Below are 16,632 nucleotides of genomic sequence, written 5' to 3'. Positions count from 1 at the left end.
CATATGGAATGCAGGGTTGAGGGGTGCATTATGTAAGGAATGCTGGGATGAAGGGTGTGCAAAGTGCAGGGTTGAGGGGTAAACTTTGTATGGAATGCGAGGTTGAGGGTGCGCTACGTATGGAATGGGGGGTTGAGGGGTGCACTACGTATAGAATACGGGGTTGAGAGGCGTGCTACGTATGGAATGCGGGGTTGAGGGGTGCACTACCTATGGAATGTGTGGTTGAGGGGTGCGCTACCTATAGAATGCGGGGTTGAGGGGTGCGCTATGTGCAAAGTGCAGGGTTGAGGGGTAAACTTTGTATGGAGTGCAGGGTTGAAGGCTGTGTACATCCAAGTTCTCCATCCCCCTAAGTACAAAGCTCTCCCCCCAGATTCCAGTTCAGAGCTCACTCCCCTGTCTCCACCCCCATCCCCCCTTCCAGTGTAGAGCTTTTCTTCCTCCCCAAATCCTCTCCCAGTATCTAGAAAACCTCACAGAGAGCAGCTACAGAAGAGCAGCTAAACTCACAGAACATCCATGCAGGCTGCTTGCTTCATGAGGAGCTCCTGCCTGTGTACATTCCCTGCCCCCCTTTTTCCCCTTCCCTCCTCGGCTCTCACTCCTCGGCTCCCATATAGAGATTGATGTGTAGAGCAGAGGGATCTGCACGGCTGCTGACAGAGAAGCGCTGTTACTTGTATTTACAACTGACAGTAGTGAGCAGCCAACAAGTGGCAGAACTCCAGCGGGCAGCAGCGCAGGCTCAATTAGCAGCCCCCTAAAAATGATTGGGCCCTGGGCAGCTGCTCTATTTGTCCTGCGCTAAAGATGGCCCTGGACACAACTGTGGTAGGTCTCATCAGCAACAATGACAAAACACTCTACAGAGAGGAGAAGCAAAATGATACCCCAGCTTCACTGCCAATACGTTCAGGCCCCAAAATGCAGTACTTGAATCAGAAAAGGGCTGGCGACTTGGATGCTCTTGAATAAAAGTCCTTTATTGGGTTACATGGGTACACAGGTACAGGCTACGCTGACGCATTTCAGCTAAGAAGCCTTCATCAAAGCAAACTTTGATGAAGGCTTCTTAGCCACAACGCTTCAACGTAGCCTGTACCCTTGTACCCATGTAACCCAATAAAGGACTTTTATTCAGAAGCATCCGAGTCGCCAGCCCTTTTCTGATTCAAACTCTACAGAGAGGTTAAATGGTGTAGTACAAACAACCTGTCCCTTAATGTAAGCAAAACAAAGGAGGCTGAAATGGATTTCAGGAGAAAATTCTGTTGATCACCCTCCACTGACCATTGACTGCTTGACTGTGGAGAAAGTCAGCAGTACTAAATTTCTAGGAGTGCACATCTGCGAGCATCTTACCTGGACAACCAACATCATGTCACTAACCAAGAAGGCACAACAGCACCTATATTTTCCCGCCACCTTAAAAAAGCTAGTCTCCCTACACCCATCTAGTCTCCCTTGCTACATTCTATAGGGGAACCATTGAGAGCGTGCTGGCCAGCTGTATTATTGTCTGGTATGGGAACTGCAGTTCTGCTGATCGCAAGACCCTGCAGTGGCTAGTGAAGACGGCTATGAAGATTATTGGTGTCTCTCTCCCCTCCATCCTGGACATTTTCCATACACGATCCTCCAGCAAAGCTATTAGTATCGTGAAGGATCCTACCCATCCCTCCCACAGTCTCTTCCAGCTCTTGCCATGTAGAAGGTACCGGAGTATCAAAGCCCAGACTGTCAGACTGCTCAACAAATTTTTCCCCCAGGCTGTGAGAGCCCTCAACTCCAATCCTCTTTGAAACCTCTTCTACAACCTATAAATTGTGACCAGGAACATCTCACTTCCCCTCCATTTTACTCTTGCATAAGGATGAGCCGAACACACCCCCCCGGTTCGGTTCGTACCAGACATGCGAACAGGCAAAAAAGTCAGACAAACATGCGAACATCGTCAAAGTCTATGGGACACAAACATGAAAAAGTCTAAAGTGCTCATTTTAAAGGCTTATATGAAAGTTATTGTGATAAAAAGTGTTTGGGGACCTGGGTCCTGCCCAGGGGACATGTATCAGTGCAATCAATGCAAATGTATTGTTTTAAAAATGGCCGTTTTTTCGGGAGCAATGGTTTTAATAATGCTTAAAGTAAAACAATAAAAATGAAATATTCCTTTAACCACTTGCTTACTGGGCACTTAAAACCCCCTCCTGTCCAGACCAATTTTCAGCTTTCAGCGCTGATGCACTTTGAATGACAATTGCACGGTCATACAACACTGTACCCAAATGAAATTTTTATCATTTTTTTTCTACAAATAGAGCTTTCTTTTGGTGGTATTTGATCACCTCTGCGGTTTTTAGTATTCGTTAAAAAAATGTAAATGTATTTTTTATATACATTTTGTTATAAAATTTTAAAACAGGTAATTTTTCTCCTTCATTGATGTACGCTGATGAGGCGGCACTGATGGACACCGATAGGTGGCAGTGATGGGCACTGATGAGTGCCCAGTGGCAGTGATGGGCACTGATGAGTGGCAATAATGGTGCACTGATCGGTTACACTGATAGGCACCACTGGTGGGCATTGATAGGTGGCACTTGTGGGCATTGATAGGTGGCACTCATGGGCATTGTCAGGTGGCAATGGCAGGTGGCACAGATGAGGCATAATTGCCTCTTTCTCTTCGGGACCGATGTCCCTTGCAGATGAGCCGGTGATCTGCTTTTTTTTCTCCTCACGCTGTCAGCGTGAGGAGAATCACCTGCCGATTGAAAGGCGTCAGCCAGACACCCCTAAATTCACAGCACCCACCTTGGAACCCACTTCCAATACCCCTCTACTTCTCCTCCCCCTTTTCCACTACTGCCTGGCGAATGGATGATCTCACTGGATCAGTGTGGATCTCTGGGACTTTGAACTTGCTTTATCACCTTGGCAAATAGGCAGTGAATGTTATATCCTTCTTTTCATCAATAAAGCTGCGCTCGGGCGTTAAGTATCAAGCCTGCGCTTAGGGCGTCTTCAAACGGGCTCCGCTCCCATCGCCGTACGGTAAGTGCCTGGCGTGTCAGTGGGAAGCGTTAACAGAGCAGCGTGTACAGAGCCCAGCAAAGTGCTTTTGTCTGCTCTGGCTAGCTCTCTCTGGACCTGGTTATCCACTACTGCCTGAGAATTATTATTATTTATTTATTTCAGGTACTTATATAGCGCCGTCAATTTACACAGCACTTTACATATACATTGTACATTCACATCAGTCCCTACCACCAAGGAGCTTACAATCTAAGGTCCCTAACTCACATTCATACATACTAGGGACAATTTAGACAGGATCCAATTAACCTACCAGCATGTCTTTGGAGTGTGGGAGGAAACCGGAGTACCCGGAGGAAACCCACGCAGGCACAGGGAGAACATTCAAACTCCAGGCAGGTAGTGTCGTGGTTGGGATCCGAACCAGCGACCAAAACCCACGCAGGCACAGGGAGAACAGTCAAACTCCAGGCAGGTAGTGTCATGGTTGGGATCCGAACCAGCGACCCTTCTTGCTGCTAGGCGAAAGTGCTATCCACTACGCCACAGTGCCGCCCAGAATTAGCACATAATCATACCTTTCCTTGGAACTTCTTGGGGATCTTTTACTACAGATGACTTCTACCTAATTTACCAGCAGTTCCAAACAATAGGTGAGGCAAGTTCATCTCCTAGATACACTGACAGCCCTCTGCAGGAGCGGAGCGAAGGTATGTGTCTGTCTCCACTAGCCTGATTTATTTGATGTCATCCATATGATACTACCTAAAGACTTTCTATAACTCTGGCTGTACTGCAACTTTGAGAACATCTGACTTAGCTTTCACGGATCTACTGGGAATCACTTGTCAGCTGTTCTCCACTACAGTGTATCTCATTTCCATTCGCCGCATACTGGTAGGATTGATATTATTCATATTTTACAGAGACTGCTGAGGATTCATCCCATTTTTTAAGGCACATTATTGTGTTTTTTTCATTACTTCCTCATCCTTGCTCGAGACTAAGTGGGTCAGCAATTGGTAGCCGGCTACCTTGAAAGGTTCTGGAGTGTATGAGGAGGATACATGTGGTGTGTCTGTTATTGGTATATTCATGCTTTCATCTTGAATGGTGGAGGTAATTAGTGTTTTTAAATGTTACTGTGGGTGGACTATTTATAAATAAAATATTTCATTTTGTATCTTTCCAAAACATGTGTGTTCCTCTCTGAAGAATCCTTTTTTCTAGACCCTCTGGTCCTTTTGCTACATGTATTCATTTGATTCAGAGGAACCTACCTATATGTTACATTATATATTTAGCAATCAGGTATAAGGTACAGTGTCTTACAATAGGCATACTATTACTGGTTTATTAGCGCTGATTGCTTACATATCACTAGCCTATTTCACACTTTTACTAGTTAGGAGTTTTCTGACCCACCCTTTGTTTTACATCAAAAAATATAAGTCAACCTAAGTCCCAAAGGTTGGCAACACTAGCTTAATAGTAAATACAGCAAAGTAATAAATCATGGAATATAGAAAATGTCCAGAATGTCAGAAATTTAAAATAGTGTTATTAATTATTTCACTTTAAGTGGGGAATAATTTGTATTATTGGCAGCCTTTAGGCATGCAGTTTCTGTTTTACATTCTTGGCTTATATATTTTGAGCAAAAAAACATGCTAAAATCTTTTTTGTCATTTCAGGAGAATTTTAAAAGATGCCCACCAGCCTGTCTGCTTATAAAAAGCAAGAGGCTGCATTTAAGCATCACGCAACCATAATAAATTCCCCATTTTTGTATTTTCATTATGTTGCTGTTGATAAGTAAATTGTTAATTGGTTGTGGTGCAAAACCACATTCAGGTAACCCAAAAAATGCCATTTTTTATTTGTACACTTTCATTGTAGCAGATTGGCTGGTGTATGATCAGCATAAGTGTCTAAAAGTACTGGGGGAAAAACAAGCCGCTATGTCTCATTTCCATATCCCACTCTCATGTAAAGATCCATTGTTCAAAGGTCTGACAGAGGAAGATAGATTTGACATTTACCCCTTGGCACATGTAAACAGTTTGTCAAGTTTTACCTTGAAACTAGAGATGGATGATGACTTTCCAGCTTCTCTTAGAGTTTCATTTACCCAGTTGATAATTGTGTCATCGTTAACCTTCTGTCCACCTCCTATATCTTCTAGGATATTTAATGTATACCTGGAATATAAAAATGGTTATGACATTTAAGGTATTTACAGGACAGAATTACATTTCCTGCCTTGAACCACTTGATTATTAAAACAGGGGGGTAAACTAACAATCCCTTTGTTCCTTCAAGCAGAATGGTAAGACAGAAAGATAGTTAATAACTTTAAATATCAAAAATCCCTGTTCTTCGACTTACAGTTTACACTACCCAGCACATTACCGTGTTTACATGATGCTTCTATTGTTATTTATTGTATTGTAGATGTATACATTGCTATTGTGTTTTAACACCGTCTTTATTTTTAGAAAAAAAAATCAGCAATATGTTAACAGTTGTAGCCAGGTGCTTGGCTAAGAATAAGAGTGAGAGAAACATTGGCTGCAGCTGTTCTCTGTAGCTGCGGTGCTGAACTAGTTAACAGTTGTTTCAGCAAAAGGAGGGAGCTATTGAGAATGAAGAGTTTAATAGACTAAATTGGGCAGCAATGCACTGTGGGAACTGTAATCCAGAGGGTTCCCCTGAGAGAATATGCCAAACGTAGGGGAAAGAACTGCATTTTCCCAGCCTGTAAAGGACACTTTTGCTGTGAGGGAGACCGGAGAATGCCCATCGCTGTCCAGTGTGCACCATCACTGCTTTATATGGGCGGCCTGATTAGGATACAAAGTGCTGAGCTCAGAGGTGCTGACAGAATCACCTGGGTGCAGAGCACAAAGTGGACTAATTGCTGTGTGTGACTGTATGGAGAGCTGCAATATCGATGGGACTGGTGATCTACTGCTGTGGGGATTTACTATCTGCTGCTGAAGAGAGAGAGACTGAGGTCTTTGTGAACTGACCATACAGCGTTCTTGTAGCCATATTGCTGCCTGCAGGTTTGACTGGGACCAACATTACAACTGGGCCCAAACCCTAGCCAGCTGAAGAGTTAGGAATAAAGACTTCCCCTTTACAGCTGCTACACAAAGACCTTTACCTATTGCTTATGCTAAGGGGTACCTCTCAGGGGACATTGCACCATATCCTAGCCATTCTCTTTGAATGCACTTTAGACTAGGCATAGTATTATTGTTCACATTGCAGTTAATGCTTATATGAACTGTTTATTTGCTGACTTTGCAAAGTTATGAGTTAATTCCAGTCTAGTGGTACAGAACTCTATTCTAAGTTAAATTGGCATAGTGATTACATTGTCTAGCAGACTGTGTCTGTATCTACCTACTGTTTGCTCATTTATGCCTTCATTTACTCTAATCCATACCAACACATTTACTTAATTTACCACTAAACAGTCTTGTATCTATTTCCTCGTACTAAATCACAGGCAAGTTAAAGGTATCCATACTCCTGTTCTTATAAGTGCTTGCAGTAACTTTCATTCAACCAGGTGTGTCAGAGGGGCTGAGGTTGTTCTTGGAGTCGAGGCATAGAACAGAGAACCAAAATTACCAGCAGCTCCTGCAGGGGTAACACTACAAGGTATATAAACTTGGCTATTGTATTATATGCATATAGAATCCGTGGTTGAAGTTCCATCTTTGTAATATACACAATAGTTACTATTAAATTATACATCTATCAAAATATCACAATATTGTTGTCATCTCTCCTTTGGCATTGTAACAGATATTGACATTTGAGTATTTACAAAAATGCGAGGGGTGTACTTTTGTGAGATACTGTAGGTAAAGAGTGTAAAACAAAAAAGAAAGCAGAAAATTTGCATCTATACCCCATATAAGAATCTCAGGGTGTGAGGATAGAACATTTTGTGACTTTGCAGGTATGAAGAGTATAGCCAAACTTATACTTGGGTATATAAGTACAGTGGAAGGGAAAAAAGGGGGTGGTGGTGGTTATCAAAAAGGGGAGAGGGGGGTTTTCATTTTCAGTAGAAATGAGGGGAGGCCGTATATAGGAATAAGGGGGAATGCAAGATAGATGGGAATGTAATAAAATTGCTATTGTATTTTATAACCCTTTCACCTTGATCATTGCCCTTGTGGAGAATATAATATAAAGCCCGAATTAAGGCATATAAAAGTACACAGTCTTCAGTGGCTTGTAAAGTAAAAGTCACTCAACCTCTGCTGCAACATAACAGGTATCGTCAATAATCTTTTTTGCTGCCAGCTTTAACTTCTGATCCTTTAATACATCTAGCCTTTGTAGCTTTAGATTTATTAGACCCTGATTTACAGTATACTGTACTATATAGGACGATACAACAGCCATGCCAAAGAGCAAGTATTAATATTCCTAAAATAGCTTCTTGCCCCATAAGCTGAGCATTGTAACAGTCTAATGCCCCGTTCACACGGTCGGACATTCTGACAACAAAATCCATGGAGTTTTTCCCATGGATGTTGGCTCAAACTTGTCTTGCATACACACAAATCTTGTTGGAAATTCCGAACGTCAAGAACGCGGTGACGTACAACACGTACGAGGAGCCAAGAAAAATTAAGTTCAATAGCCAGTGCGGCTCTTCTGCTTGATTCTGAGCACGCGTGGAACTTTGTGTGTCGGAGTTGTGTAAACACGATAGGAATTTACGACAACGGATTTTGTTGTTGGAAAATTTGAGATCCAGATCTCAAATTTTGTGTGATGGAAATTCCGATGTAAAATGTCCGATGGAGCCTATACACGGTCGGAATTTCCGACAACAAGCTCCCATCGAACATTTTCCGTCGGAAAATCCGACCGTGTGTATGAGGCATTAGTTATAGTGATTTCCTACCATCTTTCTATCTTTATAAAGTGGAACACCAAGAAGAGCAATGTGAAGGGCACTGAATTACTTCTGTACCTTGGGTCCAGCAATAATAATTCACTCTTCCAGGCTCTTCCATCTCTTTACAATTGCTGCACATGCTATGAAAATAGCAGCAGTTGTAAAGAGATGTTTATAAGAAATTTTGAATCTATCAGCTATTAAATGCTACTGCGTGACCTAGAGGAGGACATTCTCAATATAGAACCATTGGATGGTCTGGATAATGAACACTGGTGTATAGCAGATCTCTGTTTAACCATCCGCTTTATGCATGAATGTCTCTTTAAATGTTTTTTTCCCTTAGAACCCTGCCCTTAATATCACAAAATCAACAATTATACCTTCTCATCAACTGCCACAGCAATGCAAGTGTGAGTGTCCTGTTGCCTTCATGCAGGTCCTGACCAGCAATACCAACCAGAGAAAATTTTGCCTTGCTCTTTCCCAGTTCCACAGCATAGTTACAATTTTCAAGCTGGAATTTTTTAAAACAGTAGAAAAATTAGCAGTATACCAAACTATATATATTAATTAAATAGAAATATATTAAAGTGCAAGGCTTTAGACTAACAATAACAACATAGCAAACTGTTTTCTCATTCTGCAGATACTACAACAGAAAGTGCTGCGCGACTCGCGCATGCACAGTAGGAAACCGGCTGTGAAGCAATATCGGCGCCTGCAGGTTTGTGGAGATTTCTTGTGCACACGCTGTAGTGGGATAACATTGAACTAAGGTTCAGTTCAATCTGTCATCCCAAGTGAGACTCCCAAGTCGCGTGACATGTGAAATCCCATGTTAGTTGCTCCGACTTCAGAAAAGGTTCCTGTACTACTTCAAAGCAACTTCTATCTGACTTCTTTTCTCTTCTATGCTATACTTTTATCAAACTAATACTCCAGTCACCAGGAAGTCGCCTGGCAAAGTCGCACCGCAAGTTGCGTGACTTTTAGGTCGCGGCAGTGAACCAAGCCTAAGTAGAGTGTACATAGGTTGCTAAATGGAGATGACCATTACTATTGTACATCACACGTACATTGGTTACACCAAATTGTTTTAGAAAACGGACAGCTGAAAGAAGAGGAGCTTTTAAGAGACAAACTGTAATGTGAACCTCATGTTTAAGGCTTATGCACTTTAAGTCGTTATTAGGCACATTATATTAATATAGTATTTTCACTATAGTCTTCAGTATAAACTTTTTCATTCTTTGAGCTGAGTCATTTTTTTCTATCTGTTGTAAACAATTTAAGAAAGCTTCATTGTTCTTTTCCTTTACAATCAAATGGATATTAATTTGATCCGTTGTTGTGGGGGCCTCAAATGACATGGGGCCCATAGGCCGATGCCTACTCTACTTATTTGGTAATTTGGCACTTGTTTTATCATATGTCATAAATTGCCTATCATATGAAAATTACCTTCTTCATTTTTTCTCCGAGTTTAGGGTATGGGGGCTTGTTTACCCTGGACCAATCCACAGGAACTTTGATTTTCTCATAAAGTTGAAATATAATCAATCCATCATCAAGATCACTGCAAAGAAAACATTTTTGGATGAGTACTTAGAATAGCACTTATATTTCCAGATATCACCTACACACAGTATGTGAAATGCAGGAGGAGAGACTGCATATACAGAAAGCAGTGAGATCTGCACTCAAGCTCATGCATCTGCCAGCCCATTCTGCAGTATCATAGTTGCCAACATTGTAAAAAAATGTATAGGGATACTTTTTTGTCTGTGGGCGGGGTCTCATTTTAATTAGGAGTGGGGCATGCATTTGTAGGTGTGGCATAGGTGGGAAGAAAAAATAGGATTTTTGTAACAGCTTACCTGTAAAATCCTTTTCTTGGAGTACATCATGGGACACAGCCATAGTAGTTACTATGTGGGTTATATAGGCCACCTTTAGGTGATGGACACTGGCACACCCTAAGACAGGAAGTTCACTCCCTATATAAACCCTCCCATTACTGGGAGTACCTCAGTTTTTGTAGCAAAGCAATATACGTGTAACAAAAGAGGGGAGGGACCTCTGTGTCCCGTGATGTACTCCATGAAAAGGATTTTACAGGTAAGCTGTTATAAAAATCCTATTTTCTTTATCGTACATTACGGGACACAGTAGTTACTATGTGGGATTTCCCAGAGCAATACTAACTGAGGGGAGGGAGACAACAAAAGTGGGGCACCATGAGACCAGAGGACCTATACTGCTGCCTGCAGCACACTGCACCCATAGGCGATATCCTCATGCCTTTTTACATCCACCTGCTGGAATCTGGTAAATGTATGGATTGAAAACCAAGTTGCGGCCTTGCAGATTTGAGCCATGGAGGCTTGGTGATGCACTGCCCATGAAGCACTAACAGCACTGGTGGAGTGCGCTTTGATTTGAAAAGGTGGAATCTTCCTCTTCAAACCATAAGCTTGAACAATTACTTGCCGAATCCACTTAGAAATAGTAGATTTCGATGCTGCCTGTCCTCTTTTAGGACCTTCAGGCAACACAAACAAAAATCCGTTTTTCGAATCTGAGCAGTCGCCTTCAAGTAGACTTTGACTGCTCTCACCACATCAAGAGAATGTAGCGACTTTTCTTCCGTAGAACAGGAATCTGGAAAAAAACGAAGGTAGAACGATATCCTGGTTTAGATGAAAACCAGACACTACCTTCAGTAGAAAGTTAGGATGAGGACGCAATACTACTCTATCCTTGTGAATAATTAAATATGGCTCTTTACAAGAAAGAGCAGCCAACTCTGATACCCTTCTTGCAGAAGATATGGCTACCAGAAAAACTAGTTTCCTGGTCAAGGGAATATGTTGTATCGGCTCAAAAGGCTGTTTCTGTAATGCAGACAGAACTAAATTCAAGTCCCAGGGGTTCAGGGGTGACCTAACCGGTGGATTAAGCAGCGTTACCCCCTGTATAAAGCTATGGACCAAAGAATGCGAAGAAAGCGTTCGTTGAAATAATATGGATAAGGCCAAGACCTGGCCTTTGATAGTACTCAAGGCCAGCTTCATCTCTAACCCCATTTGCAGAAAGTCAAGGATTCTGCCTATGACATACTTTCTGGGATGCCAACCCCTGGATTCATACCAGGAAACATATGCCTTCCAGACTCTATAATATATGATTCTAGAGGCCGGCTTCCTTGCATTAATCAAGGTAGATACCACTGAACCTGACAGCCCATGCTTCTTCAGAATGTGGTCTCAATAGCCAAACTGTTAAATTTAGCGTTTGTAAGGTAGGATGGAATACCAGACCTTGCGAGAGTAGGTCTGGACGTGGTGGTAGGGTCCATGGGTCCCCTACCACCATCTTTATGATCTCTGCTACCAAGATCTTCTGGGCGATGCCGGGGCCACAAGAATCACCAACTTTCCTTCCTACCTGATCCTGCAAAGAAGTCGTGGCAGCAGCAGAATAGGAGGGAATGCATAAATCAGTAAAAATTGATTCCACGGGACCACCAAGGCATCCGTTCTGCATGCTAGCGGATCCTTTGTTATTGACACAAAGTTGTTGATATTCTTGTTGAACCTGGACGCAAACAGGTCTACATCCAGGATCTCCCATCTCTGGCAACTTGCCAGGAAGATATTGGGGTGAAGGGCCCATTCTCCCGAGAACAACTGCTGGCGACTCAAGTAATCTGCCTGCCAATTTTCTATTCCTGGAAAGAAGACTGCAGATAGGCAAGGTACATTGTTTTCTGCCCAAGTAAGGATATGATTCACCTCTCTCTGGACCGCACGACTTCTTGTGCCCCCTTTGTGATTGCTATAGGCCACTGCTGTGGCATTGTCGGATTGGATCCTGACAGGGCAATTCCGCAACCTGAATGTCCAGGCCCTCAGGGCAAAGTGCGCTGCCCGAATCTCTAGAATGTTGATAGGCAAGGTCAATTCTGATCTGGACCATTTCCCTTGGACAGTCGCTTCTTCCAGAACTGCTCCCAAACCTGAAAGGCTGGCATCTGTTGTTATCACCTTCCAGGTAACTGGTAGGAAGGATTTTTCCTTCTGCAGATTTTTGGTTATCAACCACCAAGTGAGGCTCCGGCGCACCTTTGGAGACAGATGCATGGAAAATCTAGAGCTTGGACCTTCTTGTTCCACGCCGATAGGATACTGTTTTGCAGCAGTCTCGAATGAAACTGAGCATAAGGAACGGCCTCGAATTAAGTCACCATCTTTCCCAACAACCTCATGAAAAGCCGAATAGAAGGATTCTTCTTTGCTTTGACCACCTGAATCAATTCCTTTATGGCGCTGATCTTTGCCTGGGGCAAGAATACCCTTTTCTGGGCTGTATCTATGATCAGACCCAAGTATTCTAATCTCCTTGATGGTTTTAAGGAACATTTCTCTAGGTTGAGAATCCAACCTAGGTATTCCAGGTAGTTGACCGTGGTGACCATACTTTGGTCTAAGCGGGCTACCAACTGGTCTATCAAGAGCGTCTAGGTAAGCTATCGTTATACCTTGGGCCCTTAAACTGGCCAGAGGAGGGGCCAGGACCTTTGTAAACACCTGAGGTAAAGTAGCTAGACCAAATGGTAGAGCTACAAACTGAAAATGAAGATTTTCTACCTCGAAACATAGATATTTCTGGTGAGCGGGGAAAATAGGCACATGGATGTATGCATCCTTGATGTCAATCAACGCCAGAAGTTCTGCTCCTTGTAGGATGGAGACAACTGATCGGATTGACTCCATGCGAAAAGAGCGGATATTCTGGAACCGGTTTAGATCCTTGACATCTAGAATGGGTCTGACATCTGCATTTGGTTTTGGCACCGTGAAAAGGTTGGAATAAAACCCCAATCCCTGCTCTTCCATGGGGACCACCATAATCACTTTTTGAGTCATAAGATGATCCAATGCTTGAAAGAGAGACTTCTTTTTCTCTGGATCCTTGGGAACGTTTGATCTGAGAAAACGAGGAGACGGGAACTCTCAGAACTCTAGTTTGTACCCTGGAGCTATTGAGGAAATCACTCATCTGTCTCGACACTCTTCCTGCCAAACCCTTGAGAACTGCAGAAGTCTTTCCCCCACTCAAGCAAGCGGGGTCGCCCCTTCATAAGGAGGCTTTAGTATTTTGTTTTGTAGGTTTCCTCCCCCAGGACTTCTTTTGTCCCTGGGGTTGACCCTGAGGTTTTTATCTCTTGAACCTGACGGCAGAGGCCGTCGTGACTGCCTGGAGGCTGATGCACCTGGCACTGGAGAAGAAGCTTGTTTAAATGAAATATGTTTACTCCTTTTCTTAACTGGCAAAAGGGTACTTTTTCCACTAGAATTTTTTTGGATGTATTTATCCAAATCATCCCCAAACAGCCTTTCACCGCGGAAAGGAAAACTAGCCAGGATTTTTTATGCATGGCGCTTCGGCTGACCAATTTTTCAACCATAGTATTCTACGCATATGCACCAGTCCAAGCGTAAGGCGCAAGGTCTGAAGAATAGAATCTCTCATAGCGTCTTTTGCAAAACATAAAGCCCCTGGTAGCTCAGCTAAATCCTGGGCTTGCTGATCAGGGATAACCTTGAGCACCTGTTTACTGGTCTTTCAAGGATTGACATACACCAATTGCTGCCAATGCAGGTTGTGTCACTGAACCTGCCAAAGAAAATGCATTTTTTAACAGGAATTCCAATTTCTTATCAGTTGGATTCCTAAGCATTTGAGCATTGTCTACCGGACAAGTCAAACTTTTATTCACAGAGGATATAGCAGCGTCAATTGCTGGTATCCCCCACTTTGTGAATTTTTCCTCCATACGATAAAGTACTGAGAATTTTTTTAGGAGGAAAAAAATGCTTATCTGGGTGATCCCACTCAGAATACATAAGCTGTTCCAGCAATAAATGGACAGGAAAGGCATGCACAGCTTAAGGAGGCTTTAGCAAACCTAAACAAAAAGTGGGCCTACCAACCGACTCAGTTAAGGGTAGCATAAATGTGGAGCGGACCATTTCAGTAAGAGATTGCACCATCAACCTATTAGATTGCGAAGCTGGAGGAGGTCCTTCTGCAATTGACCCCTCAGAAGTGGAGTCATCAGCCTCTTCACGGTCCCCTGAGGGGAATTCATCTTCTCCCGCCCCCAGTTCCTCTGTTTGAGGGTCCTGGGTAGTAGAAGGGGACCTGTTGCGTTTTCTCCCACTCTGGGAAGATGCGATTAAAGCCGCTAACCTTTCTTCCAATCCCACCAAAGCTGAGGAAAAAACCTCCTCAGTAATATAGACAGGGGCTGCAGTGTTGGAAACAGTTGCAACATTTGACGGCCCCGATGGCTCACCCTGACCAGCCACCCCAGATCTCTCATGGGAGGATGGCATTGTAGAGGTGAGACTAGGGTCCTCAGTGCCTGAGGGAGACCCTTTTGGGCCCTTTTTTGGGGTGTTTTTACCTCCCCTTCTGTCCATAGCCCGATGCACAAATGCAGAGGTACTGCCAGAAGAAAATGCACCCACTGTTTGAGCAAATAGTCCAGCAACTGCCGCTGCTATTAATGCTCAGCCTGATGCTCAGTAAATGTGCCTAGGTAATGCCTGTGTCACCACTTACATACCTCCCCTCTGCTATTGTGTCCCTCCATCAGTTGCAGTCTGCAAAATTGAGATTTTTATCATGCAGTCCCGCGCTGGACGTTGCCGCATGCCAACGCCGCGCTAAGCCACCCCCCCTCCGTATTCCTACCTCCCCCCTTTTTAAAAAAGAGCCTTTTCCAGCACGTGAGCGGGCCTCCGATCCAATGGGATCGGCGTGTGTGGGGGGGTGGTGCAGGGGAGGAGAGGAGATGGAAAACCGCTGTGCTGAGGTGGTGAAAGAGTGGAGCGGCATCCGCTGTCTTGGCTCCCCCTGCCTATTCTGTGAGAGGGGAAGAGCTTCTGCCCAAGTGCGGGGTGTTTTTAGAAAAAAATCCCCCCTTCAACATCTTACCGAGGCTTGGGACTGCTTGGCCGGAGGAAGCCTGCAGCTTCTGCGGACACAGAGCAAGGTATGGAAGCAAGAACAAGGTACTTGTTCTATACAGCCCCCAGTGGTGACTTTAGGCATGACATTTACTTTTAAAGGAGACAATCCATAAGAAAATTTTAAAAATCCTTAGGAATCTCCAATTACCTTATCCTGCTGCAGGGATTCTGTGGCAAAACCAACAGACCCAGTCTTAACCCCTCATGGCGGGCTCCGTTAAAAAACCTTCACGGACCGGGGCCCCTTTTTATCAGGGGATCCACACCCTTGGACCCGTATAGCACCCCACCAGGAAGCTTTATGGCTGAAAACCAAAGCACTGGATCCCGGGGTTCAGCTCTCAAACAAGAGAAGCGTTATGAGCTAAATCTTGTTTCTTCCGCCGCGAGGCACAGGTACCATTCAAAGAGGTACTCCCAGCAATGGGAGGGGTTATATAGGGAGTGAACTTCCTGCCTTAGGTTGTGCCAGTGTCCATCACCTAAAGCTGGCCTATATAACCCACATAGTAACTACTATGGCTCTGTGTCCCGTGATTTACGATAAAGAAAAGGGCGTGGCTTAAAGGGGTCGTGGTTAGAGTCAGAGATGAAAGAGGGATGAGAGGGAGAAAGAAATGGAGAAAGAGAGGGAGAGAGATATGTAAGGAAGGAAGGTAAGGAAGGAGAGAGAAAAAGAGATAGGGAGGGGAGATAGGGAGGGAAGGAGAGAGAGAAAGAAGGAGAGAAGAAGGGAAAGAAAGAAAGAAAGAAAGAAAGAAAGAAAGAAAGAAAGAAAGAAAGAAAGAAAGAAAGAAAGAAAGAAAGAAAGAAAGAAAGAAAGAAAGAAAGAAAGAAAGAAAAAGAAAGAAAGGGAGGAAGGCCAAATCGTGATGGTTGGCAACTATGCAGTGTACGGAGGTCAGCAGGTTGCAGGGCAGTGTACATCAGCAGTGTTAACATGTGTGCCAGTCCAATTGTTACCCTTGCTCTCTATTTATAGAGCAACACCAGAGCCAGGTCAGGGTTTAGGAACAGTCTATGGGGAGTAGGCAGCACATACTGGGTCCTGCTGGCCAGCCGAGTTCCACTCACCATCCGCAGGCTGTAAATACAGCCTTCTACTGCTCCCAGCAGCTCCTACCCCGCAGGGTCCCAAACATGCAGGCAGCATGGCATAGGACGTTATCAGAGCAGCAGTGACTCTTATGGCCCCGCCCCCTCCTTCTTCGCTGGAGAAGCACATGGCGGCAGATTGTTGCCTGTGCCAAGATGATCCGCCCATTAGCATAGCGTCGTGACACCCTGTGTCATGACGCTATGCTAATGGGCGGATCATCTCGGCTGGCCATGCCCCCAACTGACCAATTGGCAGTACTTCCTGGAGGTGGGGGGGTGACAGAGTGGCTTGGGGGCCAGGACAAATGCCAACTTTCAGGACAAATGCCGGGACAATAAAAAATTGGGACATGAGTTGGATTTTCGGGATTGTCCCAGCAAATTCGGGACTATTGGGAAGTATGCAGTATACATTTCACCAGTTAAGTATACACTGCAATAAACATACAGTATTTACTAGTATGCATATTTAAAATGTTTAGGCCCTGTTCAAACTGCTCCAGTGCTTTGCAGTGCATT

At 44.0% G+C, this 16,632-nt stretch overlaps 1 protein-coding gene across 1 annotated transcript in view; it reads right to left on the bottom strand.

The window, feature by feature from the left end:
• The window catches only part of LCP1 (lymphocyte cytosolic protein 1), a 75,839-nt gene that overhangs the window by 5,512 nt on the left and 53,695 nt on the right, over positions 1 to 16,632 (bottom strand). The window contains exons 12-14 of the mRNA XM_073614146.1: positions 9,437 to 9,551; positions 8,356 to 8,489; positions 5,120 to 5,243 (exon numbers count right to left, since the gene is read on the bottom strand). Of these exons, the coding sequence (XP_073470247.1) occupies positions 5,120 to 5,243; positions 8,356 to 8,489; positions 9,437 to 9,551 (373 nt within the window). The remainder of the gene's footprint in view (positions 1 to 5,119; positions 5,244 to 8,355; positions 8,490 to 9,436; positions 9,552 to 16,632) is intronic.

Source organism: Aquarana catesbeiana, linkage group LG02 (assembly GCF_042186555.1).
Source record: "Aquarana catesbeiana isolate 2022-GZ linkage group LG02, ASM4218655v1, whole genome shotgun sequence".
Taxonomy (NCBI): Eukaryota; Metazoa; Chordata; class Amphibia; order Anura; family Ranidae; genus Aquarana; species Aquarana catesbeiana.
This window is presented reverse-complemented; position numbering and strand designations above follow the sequence as displayed.